The sequence below is a fragment of the Pleurodeles waltl genome, chromosome 4_1 (assembly GCF_031143425.1).
Source record: "Pleurodeles waltl isolate 20211129_DDA chromosome 4_1, aPleWal1.hap1.20221129, whole genome shotgun sequence".
Lineage (NCBI taxonomy): Eukaryota > Metazoa > Chordata > Amphibia > Caudata > Salamandridae > Pleurodeles > Pleurodeles waltl.
The window spans coordinates 35,363,497-35,386,376 of record NC_090442.1 but is presented as its reverse complement, the minus strand read 5'-3'; the positions used below and the strand labels follow the sequence as shown (position 1 = coordinate 35,386,376).

General features: G+C 45.4%; 1 protein-coding gene across 2 annotated transcripts in view; it reads right to left on the bottom strand.

Moving 5' to 3' along the window:
* LOC138287327 (zinc finger protein 850-like) overlaps positions 1–22,880 on the bottom strand; it is a 144,575-nt gene that overhangs the window by 78,147 nt on the left and 43,548 nt on the right. The window contains exon 3 of one of the 2 annotated variants that reach the window (XM_069227681.1): positions 14,956–16,833. The exons of the other annotated variant lie outside the window; for it this stretch is intronic. Coding sequence (XP_069083782.1) covers positions 14,956–16,161 — 1,206 coding nt within the window. The 5' untranslated portion in view covers positions 16,162–16,833. The remainder of the gene's footprint in view (positions 1–14,955; positions 16,834–22,880) is intronic. 2 annotated transcript variants of the gene reach the window in all.

Sequence of the window (22,880 nt, the reverse complement as noted above, 5' to 3'; positions counted from 1 at the left end):
AGGAGAAGTCAGTATCCAGGAGGCCTGTCTACTGCTGACCTTGGAGGTTCAGCCTGGAAGATTGAGTCTTGGCACTCAAATGTTGCACCTGGAAGTGGTAGACCTGAGAGAGTGCAGTTTGGTCACCAAACACTGAAGTTACTGCAGGCTAAAGGGAACCACTGGTGTGGCTGTAACTAGAGACCAGTAGCAACTTGCCTTGTGTTTGACTTCACCTGGACTTCGTGGAACATTGACCCCTGAGGCCAAGCTCACCCCATCCAGTTTGTGGACCAAATGGTGACCACAGGAAGACCCCCGACACAGCATCCTCCGCATCCTTGAGTATCTTCAACATCCTGCATCTCTTGCATCAGTATCACTCGATTATTCCTATGGAGGTTCGGCCATACTCCCTGGATCTGACTGGAGACTGCTTTAACTGTGAGATAACTGTTCTACCGGACCCTCTTGGTTCCTGTAACTAGCGCCCTGCCAGAGCCAGCACCCCAAGAGTGCCTAGATAGCTGTTTTCACCTACTTGTTGTTGCTAATCCTAAACTGCAAAAGCAGTAGAAAACAATGATATCTTTGCACGTGAGTGAAATGCAGTGATTTAGTGTTTCATTAAAAATCAATTTCTTCTGTAGCCACTAGTGGATTTTTTATGTTGCGGTGTCTATTTGAAGATAATAATGCAACCTATTTTCATAAATTGGTGTCAGATTTTAAATGAGTCCTGTTTTCTTCTTATTTTAACTATTTGATCCTTCTTAATGCTTTACCCTTGTTCCTTTGATAAAGCCTGACTGCTCAGAGCCACAGCTACCCAAAGTTGAGGTAAGGGTTTTCAAACAAACTTTACCAGACCTTATATCAATTCATGCCTTTATTACCATGCCAAATCATAAAGCACCTACATCACAATTCCCATCAGTGACCGGCTGTTTGGAGAAAGGAAAGACCCCTTAAACACACTGGGGCCGGCTGGTATTTAGAAATATGGGTTGGCACTTGTACTTCGTAGTTGATCCGCTCCACACTCCCTTGCCCCAGTTTCCAGATTGCCTTTATTGTGTTGGCATGAGGCACTAAAATCCACTGAGAGACATGGGGTTCCCATGATGGCTGCCTGCTGAGGCAAAGTGCTTGCCTACTCACATTGCACAAATCCAGGGGTTCACACAATGGTACCTAATTAGTATTTCCACCCAGGGGGATGTGTGGAGGATGCAGGGCCGTTCTAAAGCTTTTGAAGTGATCAACGGCCCTGACCCTCTACAAATAAGACAAAGGTGGGGGGTGTGAGGAAAGGCCTCTTTTTGACATGGTTAGCCCCCACTTTTCACTTGATGTTTGATGTAGCCTAGAAGTTGTAGTTCCCAGGGCCCCTGCTAACCAGGTCCCCTGGCCCAGAGCTCTTTTCCTAAAACTGTTGTGATGCATTGGCACAATTTGATACACCCTGAACTACCACTATAAGTCCCTAGTACATGGGTACCTATGTACCTAGGCCATGGGGTACTATGGGTAGGCCCCTAAGGGCAGCAGCAATGAGTGTGCCACCCTGTAAAGCCATGCATCCAGATGCACCCAGCGCTGCCATTGCAGGCTGACTGTCCTGGTGCAAACCTAAAACACAAACTTGACATGGCACACTGCATGTGTGCCCTGTTCACCATACACTGAATTTACTATGGGTAAGACACCCCTCTGGCAGACCTTACAGCCCTGAGGCATGGTGCTCCATATTATATGTGAGAGTCTAGCTGCCTGAGCAATAAGTTCAGGGCCAGATTTATGGAAAAGTGGTGCAGCGCAGTGCTGGCCCAAAATTGGCAGAGTCGCGCTGCATCACTTTAGAAAAACAGGGATGTGCCGTATTTAAGTGAATACGGTGCACCTCTGTGTTGTCTCAGCTGCCAACGCCAACATAGGCATCCTTGCACCATCATGCAAGGATGTCTGTGTTGAGGGGTGTGATTGTTTATGTGCAGGACGGTGTCCCTTCCTGCATATAAACAATCACTAATGGCGCTTTGGCACTTCTGTGTGTGCTTCACAATGCAGCACACACAGAAGTGCCAAAGTGTAATTTTCAAATGATTGTTTATGTGCAGGAAAGGACACCTTCCCACACATAAACAATCATTTCTGGCATTTTGCTCTTTCTATGCATGCTGCAGAGTGTAGAGGGGCGCTGGGAGTATTAGAAAACACCAAAGGTAAGTAATAAACCCTCCCCCCGAGCCCAGGAAAGCAGGAATAAATCACAGTAACTTTCCTAGAATACACAAGAACATGAGAAAGAAGATATTGCAAGAACCAGAAAAGACTGCAAGACACCAATGATGGATTCCTGGACCTTAAGACATGTGGAAGGGTCCAAGTCCAAGAAGCACAGAAGAGTCCAGGGAGAACAGAAGCCCCTGCTAACCTGTATGAAGGTGCAAAAGAAGAATCACCGGTGAAGAACAACAGTCAGTAGTGCATCCAAGAAGATGGATGCGGGTTCCTGGTTGGTGCAGATGATGTCCCTTGCCAGATGGATGATTGCAGTCTGGTTTGCGTCACTGTATTCCTCCAACAAGCCTTGGCACACGCAAAGATTGCGGTTAGCGGAAAATGGCGCTGCCCGAGACCAGGAGGGACCTGCTGGACTCTACCCAGGAGGAGGAGCCAGATGGGGCTCTCAGCAACTCAGAGTCCTCAGAAGACCAGGCAGCGCACAGAGGAGTCCCACAGCACGGGGAAAAAGGTGGTCTGAAAGGAGGTCCATGCAGCACTACAACAAAGGGTCCCACGCCACCGGAGAACCACACAGGAAGCTGTGCGTCACAGGATAGAGTGCTGGGGGCAGGCACTGCAAGGTGGATGACGATCTTTGTGGAAGGATAGCAACAAGTCTTGCTAACTGCAAAACACATGGTGCATGGGGGTACTGTCTTGTGTGGGGAGGTAAGCTCTTACATCCACCAAAGATGGACAGTTGGACATTAGGACCGTCTGGACCACTTCAGTCCACCACCCGTGATGCAGGACCACACAGCTCATCAGGAGAGGGGTCCCACACAACCGGTCGTCGTTGCAGTGAGGTGCCTGCTGAAGCAGGGAAATTATTCCTTCACTCAAAGGGACATTTCTTCATTCTTCTGGTGTAGGCTGAAGACAGGCTGTCCTCTGAGGATGCACAACCGGGAAACAGTTGCAGTTGCTGGCAGGAGCTGAAGATACAATGTTGCAGAAGTCATCTTTGCTTCTTTGTTGCAGTTGTGAAGTTCCTGGAGGGTCCAGATGCAGTTTCTTCGGTAAGAAGGTAAAAGGATTCCTGCTGGAGTCTTACAATCCAAATCTGAAGAACCACCCAGGAGGGAGAGACCCTAATAGCCCTGAAAGGGGGAATTGGTCAGCTAAACAGGTAAGCACCTATTGTCGCATGGGCTCTCATTATCATAAATGAGACTACTGGATTTCTAGGTAACAGGGTTGTTCCTGGTGTGGGGGACTAAGTCTTACCCACTTAGAAGGACCACTGTCACCCCAAATCCGGTTTTGCTCCGGCTAACTAGCAGTGCCTCATTTCTCCCAAGGGGAAGAGATGATTGGGCAGCCGAGCGCATGACATCTTTGGAACTTCTCAGGGAAGTCGTGGTCACTCAGATCCAAACCAGATCTCTCATTTACAGTATGATCTCATATACAAATGACAAAGGCAGTTTGAGTTTTATAGATTGTTTTAATAAAACAACTGCATTTTAGATATTAAGGCGTGAGCCGCAATAACCAGAACCATACAACACAGTAGGATTGAAATAGTCACGAGGAGAGTGAAACATAAGAACAACGCTATCATGGTGTTAATAAATTCTACTCTCTCTCAGTTAGTTCTATTTCGAGCACAGCATGTTAAGCTTCTAACTTGCCTTTTAGATTCCCTGGGAAGCCATCAACCCTCATACCTGAGCAAAGGCCTGTGATCTGGTTCAGCATCTGCAACGAGGCAGTCAGTGTCTAGTTGTGGTTCCCTGGTCGGAATCTCCCTCTTGCATGTATTAGGACAAGGAAGTGTTTTTATAACTAACATGTCAGTGTGATCACAAAATGTCCCTACGCACGAATGCCAAAGACTAAACTCCTACCACGTCTATCGGCAATGTACCAGACTGTATCCTTGACTGAAGCACAGAGTGAACAAGAATGTGTTATTGAAAACTCCAGTGCTGAAGTAGGCTAAACAGTGTGATATAAAAAATAAAACAAGACCGTAGAACTGGCTATTTGAAAAATAACAGTACGAAGCTGAATAAAAAGCATTTAGAGCAAAGTGCACAGAGGCTCTATGCTGCGAGCAAAGGAATAAAATACATCCAGGGCAAAGTGCACAAAGGCCTAACGCCTGAAGCTAACGCGCAAAGGATACATAAAACTGACCACACTACACTATCAGGGGAGGGCTTTGATGTCACCTGCTGGCACTGGTCACTCAGATGCTCCCAGAGTGCCCTGCCAACTTGGAATCCAAGATGGCAAAGCCCGGAGGAGCTCTGAGCACCACCCCTGGGTTAGCGATGGACAGGAGAGTGGTCACTCTCCTCTCTTTTGTCCAGTTTCGCGCCAGAGCAGGGACTCGGGGTCCCTGAACCGGTATAGACTGGATTATGCAAGGAGGGCACCATCTGTGCCCTTCAAAGAATTTCCAGAGCCTTGGGGAGAGTACCCCTCCCAAGCCTGTAACACCTATTTCCAAAGGGAGAGGATGTAACACCTCTCTCCCAAAGGAAATCCTTTTTTCTGCCTTCCTGGGCTTGAGCTGCTTAAGCAACAGGGGGGGCAGAAACCTGTCTGAAAGGTGGCAGCAGCTGGGGCTGCCTGAAAAACCTCAGAAGGCTCTAATGGCAATACTGGGGGTCCTCTAAGGAGCTCCCAGAGTGCAAGGAATCATACAACCAGTGCTTGCAAAAGCATTGGGTTATGATTCCAACATGTTTGATACCGAACTTGCCTATGTTCAGAGTTACCATTATGTAGCTGGACATAGGTAGTTTCCTAGCGGGTGAGTAATCAAACAAGTCTGTCCCCTCTGCCCTGTCTTTTTCGTGCTGGCTATTGAACTCCTGGTGGGTTGGGTCCGCTGCAATGCAGAGATCTGAAGTTTTGACTGGAGCCTATTAACGGAGAACCGAATAGCTTTATACGCAGATGACGTCTTGCTGTTCTCATCTCGACCTACTGAGACGGGCCCGGTCTGATTCATATGCCAAACACCTCTGGAGCAACTTCAAGGTCTGAGAGTCAACTTCCTCCTCGTCTTCATATGGGGTGATCGCGAAACTTTACGTCCAGGGATTCCCATATGCCGCCTTAGATTTTTTGTACCTGGGAGTACACATCTCCTGGGATCGCGGTACTTAGCTGGACCCTCAACCTCTGCCCTCTGGTGAGGAAGGCCCAGAGGATATTTCTTAGTGGGACAAACTACCCCTCAACATTACGGGTAGAATAGCTCTTTTCAAAATGATGATCCTCCAGAGGCTACATTATGCTCTCCAGAACTGCCCTCTCCTTATTCCACAGTACTGGTTGAATTCCATGGCGGCCAAGGGGCAAAGGTTTATATGGGCACACAAACCCTGAGGGTGGCTTTTTGCAAATGTGTTTATATCATATATGATGGAGGGCTTGTCATGGCAAACGTTCGCCTCTATTACCGGGCAGCCCAAAATGTTGATGATAAACGACTGGATGCATGTGGTATGTGGGGTGACCCAGCATATCAGGGATAATTGACCCTACTAGACCTGAATAAAGTACCAGGTATCCCTTACAGGATGGCCATTCCAGCAACCCTTTCAGAATTGACCCAGTTGGTTTTTCGGGTATGAGGGTGACGCTGTGGTGGACAGGAACAGCAAACTCACACTTGAGACTCCTCCATGAGAGGGCCAGTGGCTGGCCCACATGGCAACCCTAGAGAGCTTTCTGGGATGAGACTGATCTCACGTCTGGGAGATTTCTGGGGTCAGGACCATATAAAGTCCTTTCAGGACCTCCCCGTGGACTTCCAAATGCTCACTTTCCATTTCTTTTAATATTTACAGTTGTGGCACATGATTCCTGAATATCTGGGTTTGCTGGATGAAGGTTCAGAGTGTAATCCACTGGAAGGATGTTTACTAAAGGGTCCCCTGGAGTGAGGCAGAATCTCACATATTTACAAGACCCAAGCATCACACTACCCAGATCTGATGGGTCCCTTGAGGGCAAAGTGAGAAGAATGGTTGGAAACGTTGGATGAGGCCGACTGGCAAAATGCATGTATGGCTCCCCACGTGTTGGCGATCTCAGCCAGACCCTGGCTCATATAGTTGAAGTTTCTCCACCAGGAATACCTTACACGTGGAGAAGTGTGGCTCAATGGTTAGAGCGGCAGACCCTGATGCAGAGGTGTGGCCTGGGACCAGGGTTCAATTCCCGCCTCGGCGGGTCTTGGGCTCAATTTCCTCAGACCTGATAACTCTTGCGTCGGTGCCAATCTAATGATGGGGTCCCACTCTGTAACTCTGGGCAATAGCTTGCTTAATCTCCACAACGGCCCCAACAGCACTAGGGATGCCTGGCTTCACCTTGGGGGTGCCCAGGAGTGGGCACTTCACAGGGAAAGCCAGGAAGGGTTCCACAGCGGTATGTGTAAAAGCGCCAAGATGCCCTCAGGGTAAAAGAGCGCTATACAAGTACAAAGTTTACAGTTTTTTTACACTCCTCCGTCTGTGTAAGGCTCGAGTCTGCGCTTCCTCCATTTGCATCAATCAGGCGGGATTTCTACCATGTGGTGTAGTCATGTCCTGTTATACACAGATATCAGGACACTGTCATATCCACTTTGGCCCAAGTGATACGAATGCACATTGAGGCACATCCTAGGATCACGCTGGTAGGCGTCTTGGATGATCTGCGGGGACCACAGCGAGAAAGGAAAACTGGTGGGGTTGGGCACGTTGGTGGCTAGCAGAGACGTATCCAGGCAGGGGAAACCCTCTGTGGCTCCATCTATAGAGGCTTAGATGAATGGCATAAACTGGTGTGCCAAAATGGAGGAGACTATATATACTTCAAAGCCTGTAACCGTAAATATATGAAAGTTTGGAATAAATGGTGGAAATATTACAGTCTAGACAGATGAGGCTGGAGTGGACTCATAAAATAGTTCTTATCCAAAGGATGCTACAGCCTGGGATAGGGGGTATTGATTGTACCATGTACGAGCTGTTTATTCCAGAAATAAAAATATTTCTAAAAAACTTCATTACTCTGGTTTTACTGATTGGGCTTTTATCGCATTGATATAATTTTATTTATTCAAATGTATTCTATTTTTCTAAATTAGTGTGCAGTTTTTCTGGTGTTTTGTTTTCAGTTTATTACTGTTTATGTGACAGCAGGGGTGCTGTGGGGATCTAGATGTGCTTTTCTATTAATTACTACAGAAATAGGGCCTGATTCTAACTTTGGAGGACGGTGTTAAACCGTCCCAAAAGTGGCGGATATACCACCTACCGTATTACGAGTTCCATAGGATATAATGGACTCGTAATACGGTAGGTGGTATATCCGCCACTTTTGGGACGGTTTAACACCGTCCTCCAAAGTTAGAATCAGGGCAATAGTGTTCAAGCCTTAGTAAAAAAATAACAGAACAAGCAGAAAGCATAATGACAGAACTTGAATGAATCAAAATCCATCCTCAAAGATATGATTGTCTGTTCTGTGTGGGACCATGACAGGAGAAAAGAAGGCTACAGAAAGAAATGGTGTAACACACATCCTTCTGCCCTCTACGGTGGGGCAGCTACTTTGAACCAGAGGGGGTACCTCAGCCCCTCCCAGACGTGTACTGGCAGGCCCCTACATTTTAACTGCATTCATTTGACTCATCATGAATCCAACAAGTGGAGCAAGACCCCTTCAGGAGGCAGCAAAAGTTGCCAGGAGCTTGTTTCACACTCCCTGTTCCTCATATGGCAAAAGATCAAGAGTTCTGGGGGTGAGGGTCGTCGCTTGCAAGGGATTGGCACTCACGCTTGTTCCTGCATCTTTCATGTTGTTTTACCTTCTTCGTTTTTCGTCATCTCTATTCCAGGCGCTGTTGGTCGATTTGTTCCCTCGTGAAGTTGTGATCATTTTACAGCTGGTACAGGGTGATGGCTTCCTGTTGTGTGGAAATTATGCCAAGCTTCTCCTTGTAGTGGAACAAAAAGCTTGTCGGGAAACCCTCACAATAAGGTATCCTATGGTATCTTAAGTAGTCAACTGCTGGTTTTGAGTGATTTCCATTTAGTCAGTGCCAAGGAAGAAATTGCCTGAGAAAGTGCCAGGGATGAACCATGGAAGGTATTCGGTTTGCCTGGCTGTTTTCATTATTTTGTTCTTCTACCAGAAGTGATAAACTCTGGTTGGAACATTAGGGGTCAGAATGCTCTGACTTTGATGTGGACTAAAAACTGTGTTTACAATATAATTTGATTGCCATGTCCTTGGGACCATGTAGTATGAACTTAAACAAATCTTGGACGTATTGTGGCAGGTCACGAATGAAGATGGAGTCCGGGATGCCTCTGATGTGCACGTTGTTATGTCAGGATGGTATACCCCATCCTCAACATTTTCAGCTCCTCCACGCGTACACTTAATTTGTCCCCTTCATAAGTCCCTTCGCAACTGCCACCTCCAGATGGTTGTTTCAAGCTTTTGAACGTCATGATCTAAATCAGTAAGCAACTTGATGAAATCTTATTTCAGAAGGCCCATCTCTATCTTGAAGGTGGACATTATCTCCTTGATATCGGCTATTGTTGCACGGGCTCCCGTATCCCTTTAGCCGAGGAGGGAACACTCTGTGCTGGTTATTCAGCTGCAGTGTCTGGTGCAGTCTTTGCCAGCTGTGGTCTCTGGGGATGGACAAGATCTTTAATAGAAGGGCGCCTCTGTGTGGAGTTTCAACATCAGGTGGATGATTGGAGTTCAAAAAAGAAACCCTGCAATCCACCTGCAAGAGTGGCATAGGGATCATGTATCACGGGGTCACCCTCCAGGAGCTGAAGGTTCTTATGCAGATGAAAAGACTTCATCTCTCCAAGTTAGCTCAGGAGCATGAGAGAGAGGCTCCACCTCATGTGCAGGAGAGTGGTTCCACTAGTAGTCTCATTCTGTTATTAGGGGGTAACCAATACTGTTTCAATGGCATCCCAAGCATAAGAACACCTCCTGTTTCCGGGCTGTTGATCTTAGGGGCTCATGATTTGGGCCTTACCAGAACCGGGCGGTGGGGGGGCCCCTTGGTGAGCGATGAAGAAGTGGTGCTCAACAAGTTTGAGACTAAAATCTTCTGTCTGAGTCTGTGGCCTCCACTTTAAGCTTTGACTGACCAAGAGTGTTATACAAGGATATTCACAATGATGAGGAAGCCCCTAGACATACATTTCAAGTATTCTCTATTCATAAATAAGAAAATCACTGAAGAGTTGACAAGATGTGAGCGAATGAATCAATCAAGATTTATTTTAGAATTAATGTACATTAATGTATATTCCATCAAATTGTTACATCAATAGTACAGAAGAATACATCAATGACGAAAATGCATATTAACATTAGCTAATCAATTCATAAACAGTAGTAGAGAAACAAGGAACTGCTGCTCCAAAAGTATATCATACATCTAATTATCATACGTTTGATTAAATATTCAAAGATAAACAGACTAACTTAAAGGAATCCATCGTTTAAAACACAACCTTTATCTGAGGCTTATCATGGCCTTGCCCTTTAATTGATATCTCATTAAATGATATCAGAGACCCAACTTTCGGAATTCAACTGCCGTGACTGCCTTCAGTTCGTGGTACGTATTTCTCTGAACAACCACATGAATTACTTTGGTTTTTCTGAACATTCCAATTTCCTCGCCAGAACTAACCACATCCAATTCTTTCCCTTGAAAAGGCCATGTGATGAAACACGTGTTGACTGTTCGCAGACCATACTTTGTCTACAAGGAATACAATCTTCATCAACCTCTACACAGTGTTTGGACTCTTAACTCTTCTTTCCATTTCAGAATTATTTTTCGGACTACTTATGGTGAGCCCTGGCTTTCTTTGATAGTTTAAAACACTAATGGTTACATGAAACTTGTAAAAAAATATGTACCAGCACCTTCCTCTAACATATGGATGACATGAATTTTTAAGCTAATAACACCATTTTATGACCTCAAACTTAAGTACTTAGAAAATTCCTCTCCAGTATGTTTCATACTTCTGGCCAAATATTACAGAACACTTGAGTCATGTGATGTTAGGAGCAAAGTTATTACATATTTACAGCTTCTCACATTAGCTTATTTAAAATTGTTATTTTCATTTCAAGGGCAACAATGCATTGTCAAAAGCAGCTTGGCCAACTGCAATTCTGTTCTCCTGTTATTTGTCGTCTCAGAGTCACACAACTCAGGTTCACCTCATTCCCTCACTAAACCATTTCTGCTGCAGCACTGTAGAAATTATGACAGAGTCCGACAGGTCTCCCTTGTACTGTAGCTACTGCCTGCAGAGGCACTCTGCAGGGCCCACGTATGTCAACATGCATGCAGACTAGAAGAATGCAGGAACCTATCAGACCTAGGAGTTATAGGACCTTCGGAACTGTGAATCACGCGCTGTATTGGAAAAGGGAACCCATTTCTGAATGCCAGCAATCCTGTGAGGTGGAGAAAAGGAGTGGAGAAGAGTATTGTCCTGTACTGACCCTATGAACTGGAGTCATTGGGAGGGCTTCAGGTGGGATCTCAGCTCGTTGATCAAGAAGCCAAGGTCGAACAGCAGGGCTGCTCTTGCCTGTACATGGGGAGACACTGTTTCCGGCAATCCAACTTTAATTAGCCAGTCAACCAGGTATGGGAAATTAGTGTGCCTGGCCTTTGCAGATGGGCTGCAACCACTGCCATGATCTTTGTGAAAACTCGAGGTGACAATGTTAACTTAAACAGAAACACTAGAAACTGGTAGTACTTAGAACTCACTACACAACACAGATACCTATGATGCAACTGCAAGATCGGGATGTGGAAGCACGCATCCTGCTGGTCAAGTGACGCCATCCAATCTACAGCTTCCATTGCCTGTAAAATTGGAGCTAGGGTCTGTCTCTTGAACTTTTTGAGTTCAATTATCTGAGATCTAGGATCGGACACAGAAAGTTGTCTTTGTAGGGAACAAGGAATTTTACTGTGTTCCAACTCTTATACTTGCACTACAACTCCTTTCTGTCGGAGTACTGCCACCACTGGCTGAGAATGGGAAGATATATCCAGACGAGGGAAGGAAGACAGGGGTGGATGGGGTGGAGCCTGGTGAAATGGAATCATGTAGCCTCCTTTTACGTTTTGGAGGACTCACTGGTCTAAAGTTACAATTCCAGGCCTGGACAAAGGAGGACACCCCACTTCCCTTCACACTGTGAATGGTTTAGGATAAGTGAACTAGATCTACTTTGCTGCTGGTGTACGGGAGGAGGAGAAAGAAGAGGAGGTTTGCTGGATGGATTCACAGCGCTTTGCTCTGGCTCTGCCCCTATACTATTTGACCAGCAGATTTAGCTGCTGTTGGGACTGGAGCTGGTAAGGTTGACATCAGTGAAAGGAGGATTCCCTCAACAAATTGGAAAAATGCCAGAATTGGTGATAATCTCTCGTAGGAGGTTGCAGTTGAAGTCCCAAGGAGCAGGCTATAGCTTTGCTGGCCTTGAACTTCTCTAATGCCAAATCTGAACAGCCATGCCTTGTCAAACAGGAGGTCCTCAGGTTGGCCTGGATTTCAGGGGAGATGGCAGAAGTGCATAGCCAGACGTGTCTACAGATAGAGACAGAAGTACCTATGGCTCTGACTACCTAATCAACAATGTCCAGTCCAGATTTTATTATGTGGAATGATGCGTTCTGACCACCCAGGACCACCTCTTAGAAATGCACCCTCATTTCCTCTGCCACGTAAGGCCCATCCCATTTGAAACGGGTGTAGCACACTTGCAGGCAGTTTGCATGTAAGAACTTCAATGCCATGCTTTCTGTTGAAAAATTAATTTTCTCCCAGGCCTCAAGGCTCGTACATTCTCTGTTTGAGTGAACCGCTGGTCAGCTCACAGAAAAGTGTCAAGATGAACATGGTGTCTGGATAACTAAGCTTTCAGGTGAGGGGTGGTAAGAGAGACATGGAGGGTTTTCTGTGGCAGAGTGCTAGTGGTGTGCCATGAGCCTGTTGGGGCGGAGGTTGCTTTCTCCCAGGACTGGATCCAGAAGGGCGTCATTGAAGGGCAGTAATGGTTCAGCAGTAGGCTCCGCCTGCAGGAGGACCTCCATGAGAGTGTTAGTTTTAACTTCAACTATGGAGAGTTGACACTCTAGGACTGCCTTCTTTACAAACCAAACATCACTTCCATTGTGGACTACCCAGCTGGTATGTCCATTTCCATCTCTGGAAAGGCATCTAATCCGCTTGCAGAAGGCAGACCCGCAAACTCTTACCCCTGGTCACTGTCATCCTAGGTATATAAATTAAAACAATCTGAATCTGATCTGATTAGGTCATAGTTCTTATGTCTGCACTCTTCGTTCTCCAACAGTCTTGGTGCTTCTCTGTATGGCTTGGACAGAGGTGAAACCTCAGGTATCAGCACCAGAAGCAGGAGTGGTGGAGGCATCACTAGTGGTGGGGTTGCCATGTACCAGGTTGAAGCAGCTTGGAGTATCTAAGAGTCAGATCAAAGGATGAACAAGTTGGTGTTGTCAAAAAATATATGATACACTGTTCCAAACAGAAAGAGAGGAAACTGATGGCGGGGGTCCCAAATTTTAGGAGCAAGAAACCTCACACATCTATAGGATGTCATGCTTCATCATCGGAACTGCTCCTCGTCAGACCGGAACTGCAATGTCTGACGGGCACCACCCCGGGTGGGGGGGCTCTTTGCCGGAGATCTTTTTCAATGATGGTGCCGTGACCCCAAAAGTGAATAAGTGACAGAGGAGATCAAAGAAATAGTGGTTAAAATTGGCTCTCAAAACCTCCACTGGGTAAATAGTTTTATTAGACCAGATGGACGGTCAGGACCCAGGTTAAAAAGTATAGTCATAAGAGTGAAACAGAGATAATGATCAATCACTCTATATTGAAGGTAACAAAGGGAGGGGTTGGAGATTTTCCAAAGCCAACCCTGTCATGGGTCAACATGTTTCGCATCCTGGTGGTCCATACGGATCCAGTGATGCTTCATCAGGACCTAGATGACTATGTGTATCTCCTGATAAGTTGGTGTTGGTCCAGATGGAATAGAGCAAAATGGTGTCTGAGTCAAGGGCATAAACATAGGTAGAGTGTACGACAATTAGGGCCTGAAGGCACCAGCGCCCCGGAGAAGATTGAGTACATGGCATTAAGAAATGTTGCCAGGTCAGAACCTGGAGCCTGAAACTCGGGGGAACACAGGTGCCAGTGTCAGAACTACTGGGACAAAGGGGCCGGCACCGAAGTTTCCAGGAAGTTTGAGCATGGATCCAGAAGAGGTCGAAACACTTCTGGGCCAGATCCAGTGAAGCTACCGGAGCAAGGCCATTAGGAAAAGGGTCAACCGATTCGATAACAACTAACTATGGATCCAAGGTGAATATCCTGGATGAGTTGAAGGACGTTGAGGTGACTTCCCTTTTGCGCTTTCGCCTCTTAGCAATGCTGAGATAATGCTGACCTGTGGCAAGGTTGGAAGTGATGTCAACTGTGCCTCTCATCCCTGGGCTGCCCATAAGCAGCTTCAACTCATGGTCCTTGATGGCCTTTGGGTGCTTGTTCTGGCATTATTCACAAGACTGGGAGTTGTGGGCCAATCCAAGTCACCATGAAGATTGGCAGATGAAGTGGGGATCAGTCGTGGACAATCCCTACAGGGGTTGACCGCAGATCTCGTGGGAGAAGACATGGTACTGCACTTGTGCGAAATATTTCTATAAAAACCTCAAGACTCTTTGAGAGAGCGAGCGCTGGATCTGTACCAAAGACACAGAAAAAAGGGAACTGATGTCGTAGCGCTGGGGTGAGCCCAATAAATGGCTTCAGTAACGTCACTGGATCCCACCTCCGGTGCTGATGCAAAGCCAGCACCGCCGCCCAGCAATATGATAGCCTTGAAGATTCCGGATCTAGACTGATGCCCGAGTATTATTCTAAAGGTGAGGAATTTGCAGGTAGAATTATCCATCAGAAGTGGTCTTTGTTTAGTCACTGGTGCTGAAACTCTTGACTCTCATTGGTCTGCAAAACCTTCAGTATGAGATCTGTATGTGTTTGCTGATGAACTTGGAGGTGTGATAACCGACTTAAGCTCTTTGCACATTCATTTCAATGGAATGGTTCTTCCCCTGTATGTGTTTGGAAGTGTGATGACTGACTAAATTGCTTCAGTCATTCACTGCATTTGTATGGCTTTATTCCTGTGTGTTTGATAATGTCTCTCAAGGTTTGTTAAACGACTAAAGCTCCTCCCACATTTGCTACATTGGTATGGTTTTTCCCCATTGTGTGTTCGCATATGAAATTGGAGGTTTGATAACTGACAAAAACTCTTCACACATACATTGCACTTGAATGGTTTTTCTCCTGTATGTGTTTGCCGATGTCTTTGTAGATCTGATAACTGACAAAAGCTCTTCATACAATCATTACAATGGTATGGCTTTTCCTTTGTGTGTGTTTGCTGATGTCTTTGCAGGTGTGATAACCAACTAAAGCTCTTCATACATTCACTACAATGGTATGGTTTTTCCCCTGTATGTGTTCTCTGATGTACTTGGAGGTGTGATAATCGACTAAAGCTCTTTGCACATTTATTGCAATGGTATGGTTCTTCCCTTGTGTGTATTTCCTGATGTACTTGAAGGTGTGATAACTGACTAAATTGCTTCAAACATTCACTGCAACTGTATGGTTTTTCCCCTGTGTGTGTTTGATAATGTCTCTCAAGGTGTGTTGACCGACTAAAGCTGGTCCCACATTCACTGCAATGGTATGGTTTTTCTCCTGTGTGTGTTCGCTGATGACACTGTAGGTTTGATAACTGACTAAAGCTCTTCACACATTCACTGCACTTGAATGGTTTTTCCCCAGTGTGTGTTCGCTGATGTCTTTGTAGGTTTGATAATTGACAAAAACTCTTCACACATACATTGCACTTGAATGGTTTTTCTCCTGTGTGTGTTCGCTTATGATTCCTAAGTGTTGAAGATTGACTAAAACTACTTCCACATTCACTACAATGATATGGTTTTTCCCCTGTGTGTGTTCGCTGATGTTTTTGTAGATCTGATAACTGACAAAAGCTCTTCATACATTCATTGCAATGGTATGTTTTTTCCCCTGTGTGTTTTTCCTGATGCCTTTGGAGGTGTGATAACCAACTAAAGCTTTTCAAACATTCACTACAATGGTATGGTTTTTCCCCTGTGTGTGTCCGCTGATGACATTGTAGGCTTAATAACCGACTAAAGCTCTTCACACATTCACTGCACTTGAAAGTTTTTTGCCCAGTGTGAATTTGCTGATGTCTTTGTAGGTTTGATAACTGACCAAAGCTCTTCCCACATACATTGCACTTGAATGGTTTTTCTCCTGTGTGTGTGCGCTGATGTCTTTGTAGATCAGATAACCGACTAAAGCTCTTCGCACATTCATTGCAATTGAATTTGTTTTCTACTGTGCGAGTTTGCTGATGATTACTTAATGCTGAAGATTTGCTAAAGCTACTTTCACATTCACTGCAATGGTATATTTTTTCTCCTGTATGCGTTTGTTGATGTATTTGGGGGTGTGATAACTGACTAAAGCTCTTCCCACATTCACTGCATCTGAATGTGTGTGTTCGCTGATGCTCTTTTAGGAGTGCCAAATGACTAAAGCTTTGCACACATTCAGTGCAATAGAACAGTTTTTCTCCTGTGTGTGTTTGCTGATGGTGCTTGTGTAGCGATGACAAACTAAAGATTTCACTCCCTGTGTATGATTCTTCTTTCTTGATTAGTGTCTCTGGGTCGGTGATATGTTTGTCCAATTCCCATGACTGTGCTTCCTGAAGGGCCAACATGGTTGATAAAGCACTTGTATTATTCTCACATTTCCTGTGTGAGTTGGAATTTAGGACATTTGGTTTCCAATTTAAAAGTCAGTTGCAATGGTCACTAAATACTTGCCACACTCAAAATATGACAGGCTTCTTTGCGAGAGGTCATGTCTTTAATACTGGAGAACAGTTACGACGCTTGTAAGTAAATATTATTATTCCTCTGGTCAGAACAAGTTGGGACTGTACTATATATTTTAGATAGCAGAACTCCTCTTTCCTTTATCCTTCAGTTGTTTGCCTCCACTCTGTTTTGCTTTTCATTGGTTGCTGCTGTTTTCCAGAAAGGGTTCACAATACACCAAAAGAACTGAATGATGGTCTTTTATCATTTCATGAAACAGAGCACTGTGGACATGAGTTTAGCCAGGAAGTGGTTTGTCAGAGTTGTTGCCCTATGTTTCTAGATCATTTCTTAGTCTTATGGTGTGGAGGGGCATAGCTCAGACTCTTACATCCACTGAATTGCCCTTGACTGCTTCTTCCGGGATCTGTCAGTTTATGTTCAGACTCCTTCGTCACCGACTGCACTGATGTTTTTCTGTATACTGGTCCTCGTTATTTCTAACAGTTGTTTTCAGAGTTAAAGTATTATCTTCATTATTCGTAGTAATTTTGTGCATTCAAGACTTTTGCCTGTTGAATGTAAAGAGACTTAAAATTATTAAATACAATTGTAGTGGAATATGAGTACACAATATTTATCTGTGTGTACACAACATCTCTCCTTTACCATCTCTAAAACTTAGCAAGATATATTTCACCATAGTGGGATATTTCCATAAACGTTTTGGTGAACACATCCCATCTTATTTACTTTAGAAAAGGAGGTGATTTACCAGTCTCCACTGAGCAACTTTGTAAAGAAAGGGCAGTCACGGAGCACCACGTGCTACAGGTACAGCGTAAGTAGATGCACATGAACAAGATGTCATTAAAGAACAGATTGGGGAAAAGGAGGGATCAGGATGTGCTGCTGCTGCTTCTTCAGCTTCAGGAAGTGTCTACCAAAGGTAACTCTTCAGAATGTATATAACAGAGGTAACTGCATTCACAAACTTTAGTGCTTTCCTGTTCACTTTACATCAGCTCAAGTGCCAACTCATTTCTTTACCTTGCTGTTCTTTTAGTCATCTCGGATACTTTCTCAGCAACCCCAGAGGTTAGTTCAAGAATTTCTGGTTCCTTCTAATCTGAAGGACTGGAGCATTATTGTGCGTTGAGGTAGATTTTTTATTGCCGTGACATCTGTCCTTCTCCCTAGATCCAGTGCAGCTTGCAGGGTCTGGTTCTGGCCCGCACTTGTTTTGTAAAAAGAGATTCTTTAATTCTCCCTAAAGTAGCTAAAGTTCAGACCTCTTTGGAATTCAAGATGCAGCTCTTTCCAGTGCGGGTGTTTTTTGTAAAACAGAGTGAGGGGTTCATTGTAATCTCCCGCTTTTACAGTATGCACAAAGATAAGGCAAACAAACTTTGATTTATAATGATAATTAGGGCTCCCTGTTTTCCGTTTTTACTGATTTTTACAGATAAATACAGACAGGAAAAATTGTGTTTCCTGACTGTATTTATTTTTTTGAGCAGAAAAATACAGATAATTTGGCTTGTTTTGAGTTAAAACGAGAATGAGATTTGTTTAAATTACTGCATTTGTGCTATTATGATATTGTTTTGATGTGGTTTTATTATTTTATGTTTTTGGCAGTGTAATGTGCTAAACCTTGACAGGCATCAAATTGTGTGTGCAGGTTTATCTGTTAAAGAAATGCGTAAATATACAAGATATAACCTCATATGGTCACAAAACACAAAATAAATATGGATTAATACCAATAGGATGGCCCAAAAATAAATATGGATAAATACAGACGGAAATGTAAAAAAAAAAAAAAAAAACATAAAACTGGGAGTCCTATTTCTAATGTAATATGCAACAATATCAGTCACTTAGTTCTTATTATAGAGAATCTATGAGAACCAAGAATTTACCTGACAAACTTCCATGTGCATATGAATCGCTTTGGGCCAGATGTATAAAGGCATTAGCGCCTCGCAAACAGCGAAAAACGCCGTTTGCAGGGCGCTAATGCCCTCATGCGATGCTGAAACACATATTGCGAGTCGGTACCGACTCGCAATATGTGTTTCAGACTCGCAAATAGGAAGGGGCGTTCCCTACCTATTTGCGAATCGCACCGCGGTGTAGGGTTGATTTGTGACCGCAAAAGCGGTCGCTAATCAACCCGCAGTTACCATCCACTTGAAGTGGATGGTAACTCATTCGCAAACGGGAAGGGGTCCCCATGGACCCCTTCCCCTTTGTGAATGCTCCCAATAATATTTTTTCAGAGCAGGCAGTGGTCCTATGGACCACTGCCTACTCTGAAAAAAAACGAAACAAAAAGGTTTCGGTACTTTTTTCTATTTGCAGCTCGTTTTCCTTTAAGGAAAACGGGCTGCAAAGAGAAAAAAAAACTGCTTTATTTAAAAGCAGTCACGGACATGGTGGTCTGCTGTCTCCAGCAGGCCACCATCCCAGTGATTGCCTAGACTCGCTATGGGGTCGCAAACTGCGACCCACCTCATAAATATTTATGAGGTGGGTCTCTGCGACCCCATAGCGAGTCGCAGAAGGTGTCTGAGACACCTTTCTGCATACCAATTTGCGAGTTGCAAATTGCGAGTCAGAAGGATACGCAATTTGCAACTCGCAAATTGGTTTCTACCTACATCTGGCCCTTTGTTCTTTATCTGATATAATGCGTCCGTTTGGTGCCCAAAAAGCTACTTTGTGGCCAGGTGAGGGTTTGCCAGAGTGGGAAGAGCTGCACAGGTAGGTGCTTATAATGTACACACAGAGGAGGTGCAGTGGGGTGTGTATGAGGTACAAACAGAGGAGGTGCACAGGTAGGTGCGTATGAGATACATACAGAGGAGGTGCACATGTAGGTGCTTATTGTAGGAAAGTACCATCTTGCCTGGCATGTTACCCCCATTTTTACTTGTGTGTCAGTTTGTTTTTGCCTGTGTCACTGGGATCCTGCTAGCCAGGACCCCAGTGCTCATAGTTTGTGGCCTATATGTGTTCCCTGTGTGGTGCCTAACTGTCTCACTGAGGCCCTGCTAACCAGAACCTCAGTGTTTATGCTCTCTCTGCTTTCTAAAATTGGCACTGCAGGCTAGTGACAATTTTCACCAATTCTCATTGGCACACTGGAACACCCTTATAATTCCCTAGTATATGGTACCCAGGTACCTAGGGTATTGGGGTTCCAGGAGATCCCTATGGGCTGTGGCATTTCTTTTGCCACCCATAGGGAGCTCTGACAATTCTTACACAGGCCTGCCACTGCAGCCTGAGTGAAATAACGTCCACGTTATTTCACAGCCATTTTTCACTGCACTTAAGTAACTTATAAGTCACCTATATGTTTAACCTTTACCTGGTAAAGGTTGGGTGCTAAGTTACTTAGTGTGAGGGCACCCTGGCACTAGCCAAGGTGCCCCCACATTGTTCAGGGCCAATTCCCCGGACTTTGTGAGTGCGGGGACACCATTACACGCGTGCACTACATATAGGTCACTACCTATATGTAGCTTCACAATGGTAACTCCGAATATGGCCATGTAACATGTCCAAGATCATGGAATTGTCCCCCCAGTGCCAAATCTGGTATTGCAGTGCCAATCCCATGCATCCCAGGGGCTCCAGCATGGACCCCGGGTACTGCCAAACTAGCTCGCTGGGGTTTTCTCTGCAGCTACCGCTGCTGCCAACCCTCAGACAGGTTTCTGCCCTCCTGGGGTCTGGGCAGTCCAGTTTCTGGAAGGCAGAACAAAGGATTTCCTCTGAGAGAGGGTGTTACACCCTCTCCCTTTGGAAATAGGTGTTAGGGGCTGAGGAGGAGTAGCCTCCCCCAGCCTCTGGAAATGCTTTGAAGGGCACAGATGGTGCCATCTTTGCATAAGCCAGTCTACACCGGTTCAGGGATCCCCCAGCCCCTGCTCTGGCACAAATCTGGACAAAGGAAAGGGGAGTGACCACTCCCCTGTCCATCACCACACCAGGGGTGGTGCCCAGAGCTCCTCCAGTGTGTCCCAGATCTCTGCCATCTTGAATGTAGAGGTGTGAGGGCACAATGGAGGCCTCCGAGTGGCCAGTGCCAGCAGGTGACGTCAGAGACCACTTCCTCTGCCAGCAACATTGTAGCGCCTAATCCTGCCGGCTTTCTCAACTGTTTCCTGGTGGTGCATACTCTGAGGGCTGTCTGCTTTCACTCTGCACTGGAAGCCAAGAAGAAATCTCCCGTGGGTCGACGAATCTTCCCCCTGCTAACGCAGGCACCAAACTTCTGCATCACCGGTCCTCTGGGTCCCCTCTCATCTTGACGAGCGTGGTCCCTGGAACACAGGAGCTGGATCCAAGTGACCCCGACACTCCAGTGGTCCTTCTGTCCAAATTTGGTGGAGGTAAGTCCTTGCCTCCCCACACCAACCAGTAACCCTGCGTCCTGCGTGATCTGCAGTTGCTAGGGCTTCTGTGCACTTTTGCAAGGATTCCTTCACGCACAGCACAGCCCAGGGTCCCCAGCACTCCATCCTGCATTGCTCATCTCGCTAAGTTGACCACTGGTTTCGTGGGACCCTCTTCTGTTTTGTTGAGACGACTGCCGTGCTCAGATTTCTTGAACGCCTGTTCAAGTCCTTCTGCGGGTGCTGCCTGCTTCTGCGTGGGCTCTCTCTGTTGCGGAGTCCCCCCTCTGTCTCCTCCTCCAAGGGGCAACCTCCTGGTCCTTCCTGGGCCCGGGTAGCACCCATTATCTTCAACTGCGACTCTTGCAGCTAGCAAGGCTTGTTTGCAGTCTTTCTGCGTGGAAACAACTCTGCATCCTCCAGCACGCTGTGGGACATCTTCCAACCAAAGAAGAAGTTCCTGACACCTTCCGTTGCTGAATCTTCGGCTTCTTCCGCCCGGAGGCACCCCTTTTGCACCTTCATCCGGGGTTTAGTGGGCTCCTGCCCCCCCTCAACACTTGCATGACTCTTGGACAAAGTACCTTTATTTTGAGTAACTCTGAGTATTGGGTTTCTTATGATATAGTGCTATATGATATAAGTGGTATAGTAGGAGCTTTGCATGTCTCCTAGTTCAGCCTAAGATGCTCTGCTATAGCTACCTCTGTCAGCCTAAGCTGCTAGAACACTACTAATCTACTAATAAGGGATAATTGGACCTGGAACAAGGTGTAAGTACCATCAGGTACCCACTATAAGCCAGGCCAGCCTCCTACACTTATGAGGTATAAACAAAGGAGGTGCACAGTTAGGTGCTTATGAGATACATACAGAGAAGGTGCACAGGTAGGTGCTTATAATGTACACACAGAGGAGGCGCACAGGTAGGTGCTTATAATATACACATAGAGAAGGTGTACAGGTAGATGCTTATAAGATACAAACAGAGGAACTAAGCAGGTAGGTGTGTGTTCATCTCTGGGTCTGCTTCTATCATTACTAGGTTGGGTATTTGTGTACACTACATCCTTTTTCCTACGGCCTCACATGGGCACTTCCTGGGTAGGTGTTACCACTTTAACCCTTTACTTGCGGGAGTCAGAGCCTCAGAAAGCACAACCCCTGGAGGATGCTTCCCTGGATGGGAGGATCCAGGTGAGTGATCAGGTATCAGACAATATGAGGTTGGGAGACAAAAGGATCTGTGTCCGAAAGTCTCAATTTTATTAACAGTAAATCTCACCACTCCTGTGACTTGACATATTGCCACTCTTGCTGTTTTTCCATTCTCTTCTTTTACCAGCACCTGCCACTGATGGTCATGAATTGAGCTGAGTCAATTTTTTTTACTGATTCACGTTGATGTTTCCAGTAACCAACATTTTTTTCTCCACTTTTTTACAATGTTCATCGTCAGAGAAGAGGTCTGGTTGTATGGATGGGAGGCTGAACTGTGCTAAACAACCATGTTAGTACGCCCAGTTTACTCTTCTGTAGTCATGCATTCCAATGGGTCCTTGGAATTTTAAACTTTTGGTTACTACATTTTCTTGGCTTCTGTATAGACAAAGCAAGCCCACTTTTGCCTAATACGCATCTCTGGGTCTTCAATAAAAATGAGAGTTTACAACAGTGCACCCTTGAAAAAATCTAAGGTTTGAGCATTTATACAACATGACATGGAACGTGCACAATGTGACGAGAATATAACGAGATGGCAGAAAAGGATCTGGAGAAGAGAAAAAACAGAATGAAAAGTAAGAAAAACCCTGCATCTCCAAGGAGACGGCCTAACAATACATATAAAATTTAGGGCCAGATGTAGGAAAAACCAATTGTTCGACTTGCAAATTGCGAGTCTGACCGACTCGCAATTTGCAAGTCGCAAAATTGGATGCAGAATGGTGTCTCAGACACATTCTGTGACTCGCTATGGGGTCGCAAAGACCCACCTCATCAATATTCATGAGGTGGGTCGCATTTTGCGACCCCATAGCGAGTCCCTGCACTCAGGGATGGTGGCCTGATGTAGTCAGCAGACCTCCATGTCTGTGACTGCTTTATAAATAAAGCATTTTTTTTTTTCATTTTGCAGCCCGTTTTCCTTGAAGGAAAACGAGTTGCAAAATGAAAACTAAACCGAAACCATTTGGGTTCGTTATTTTCAG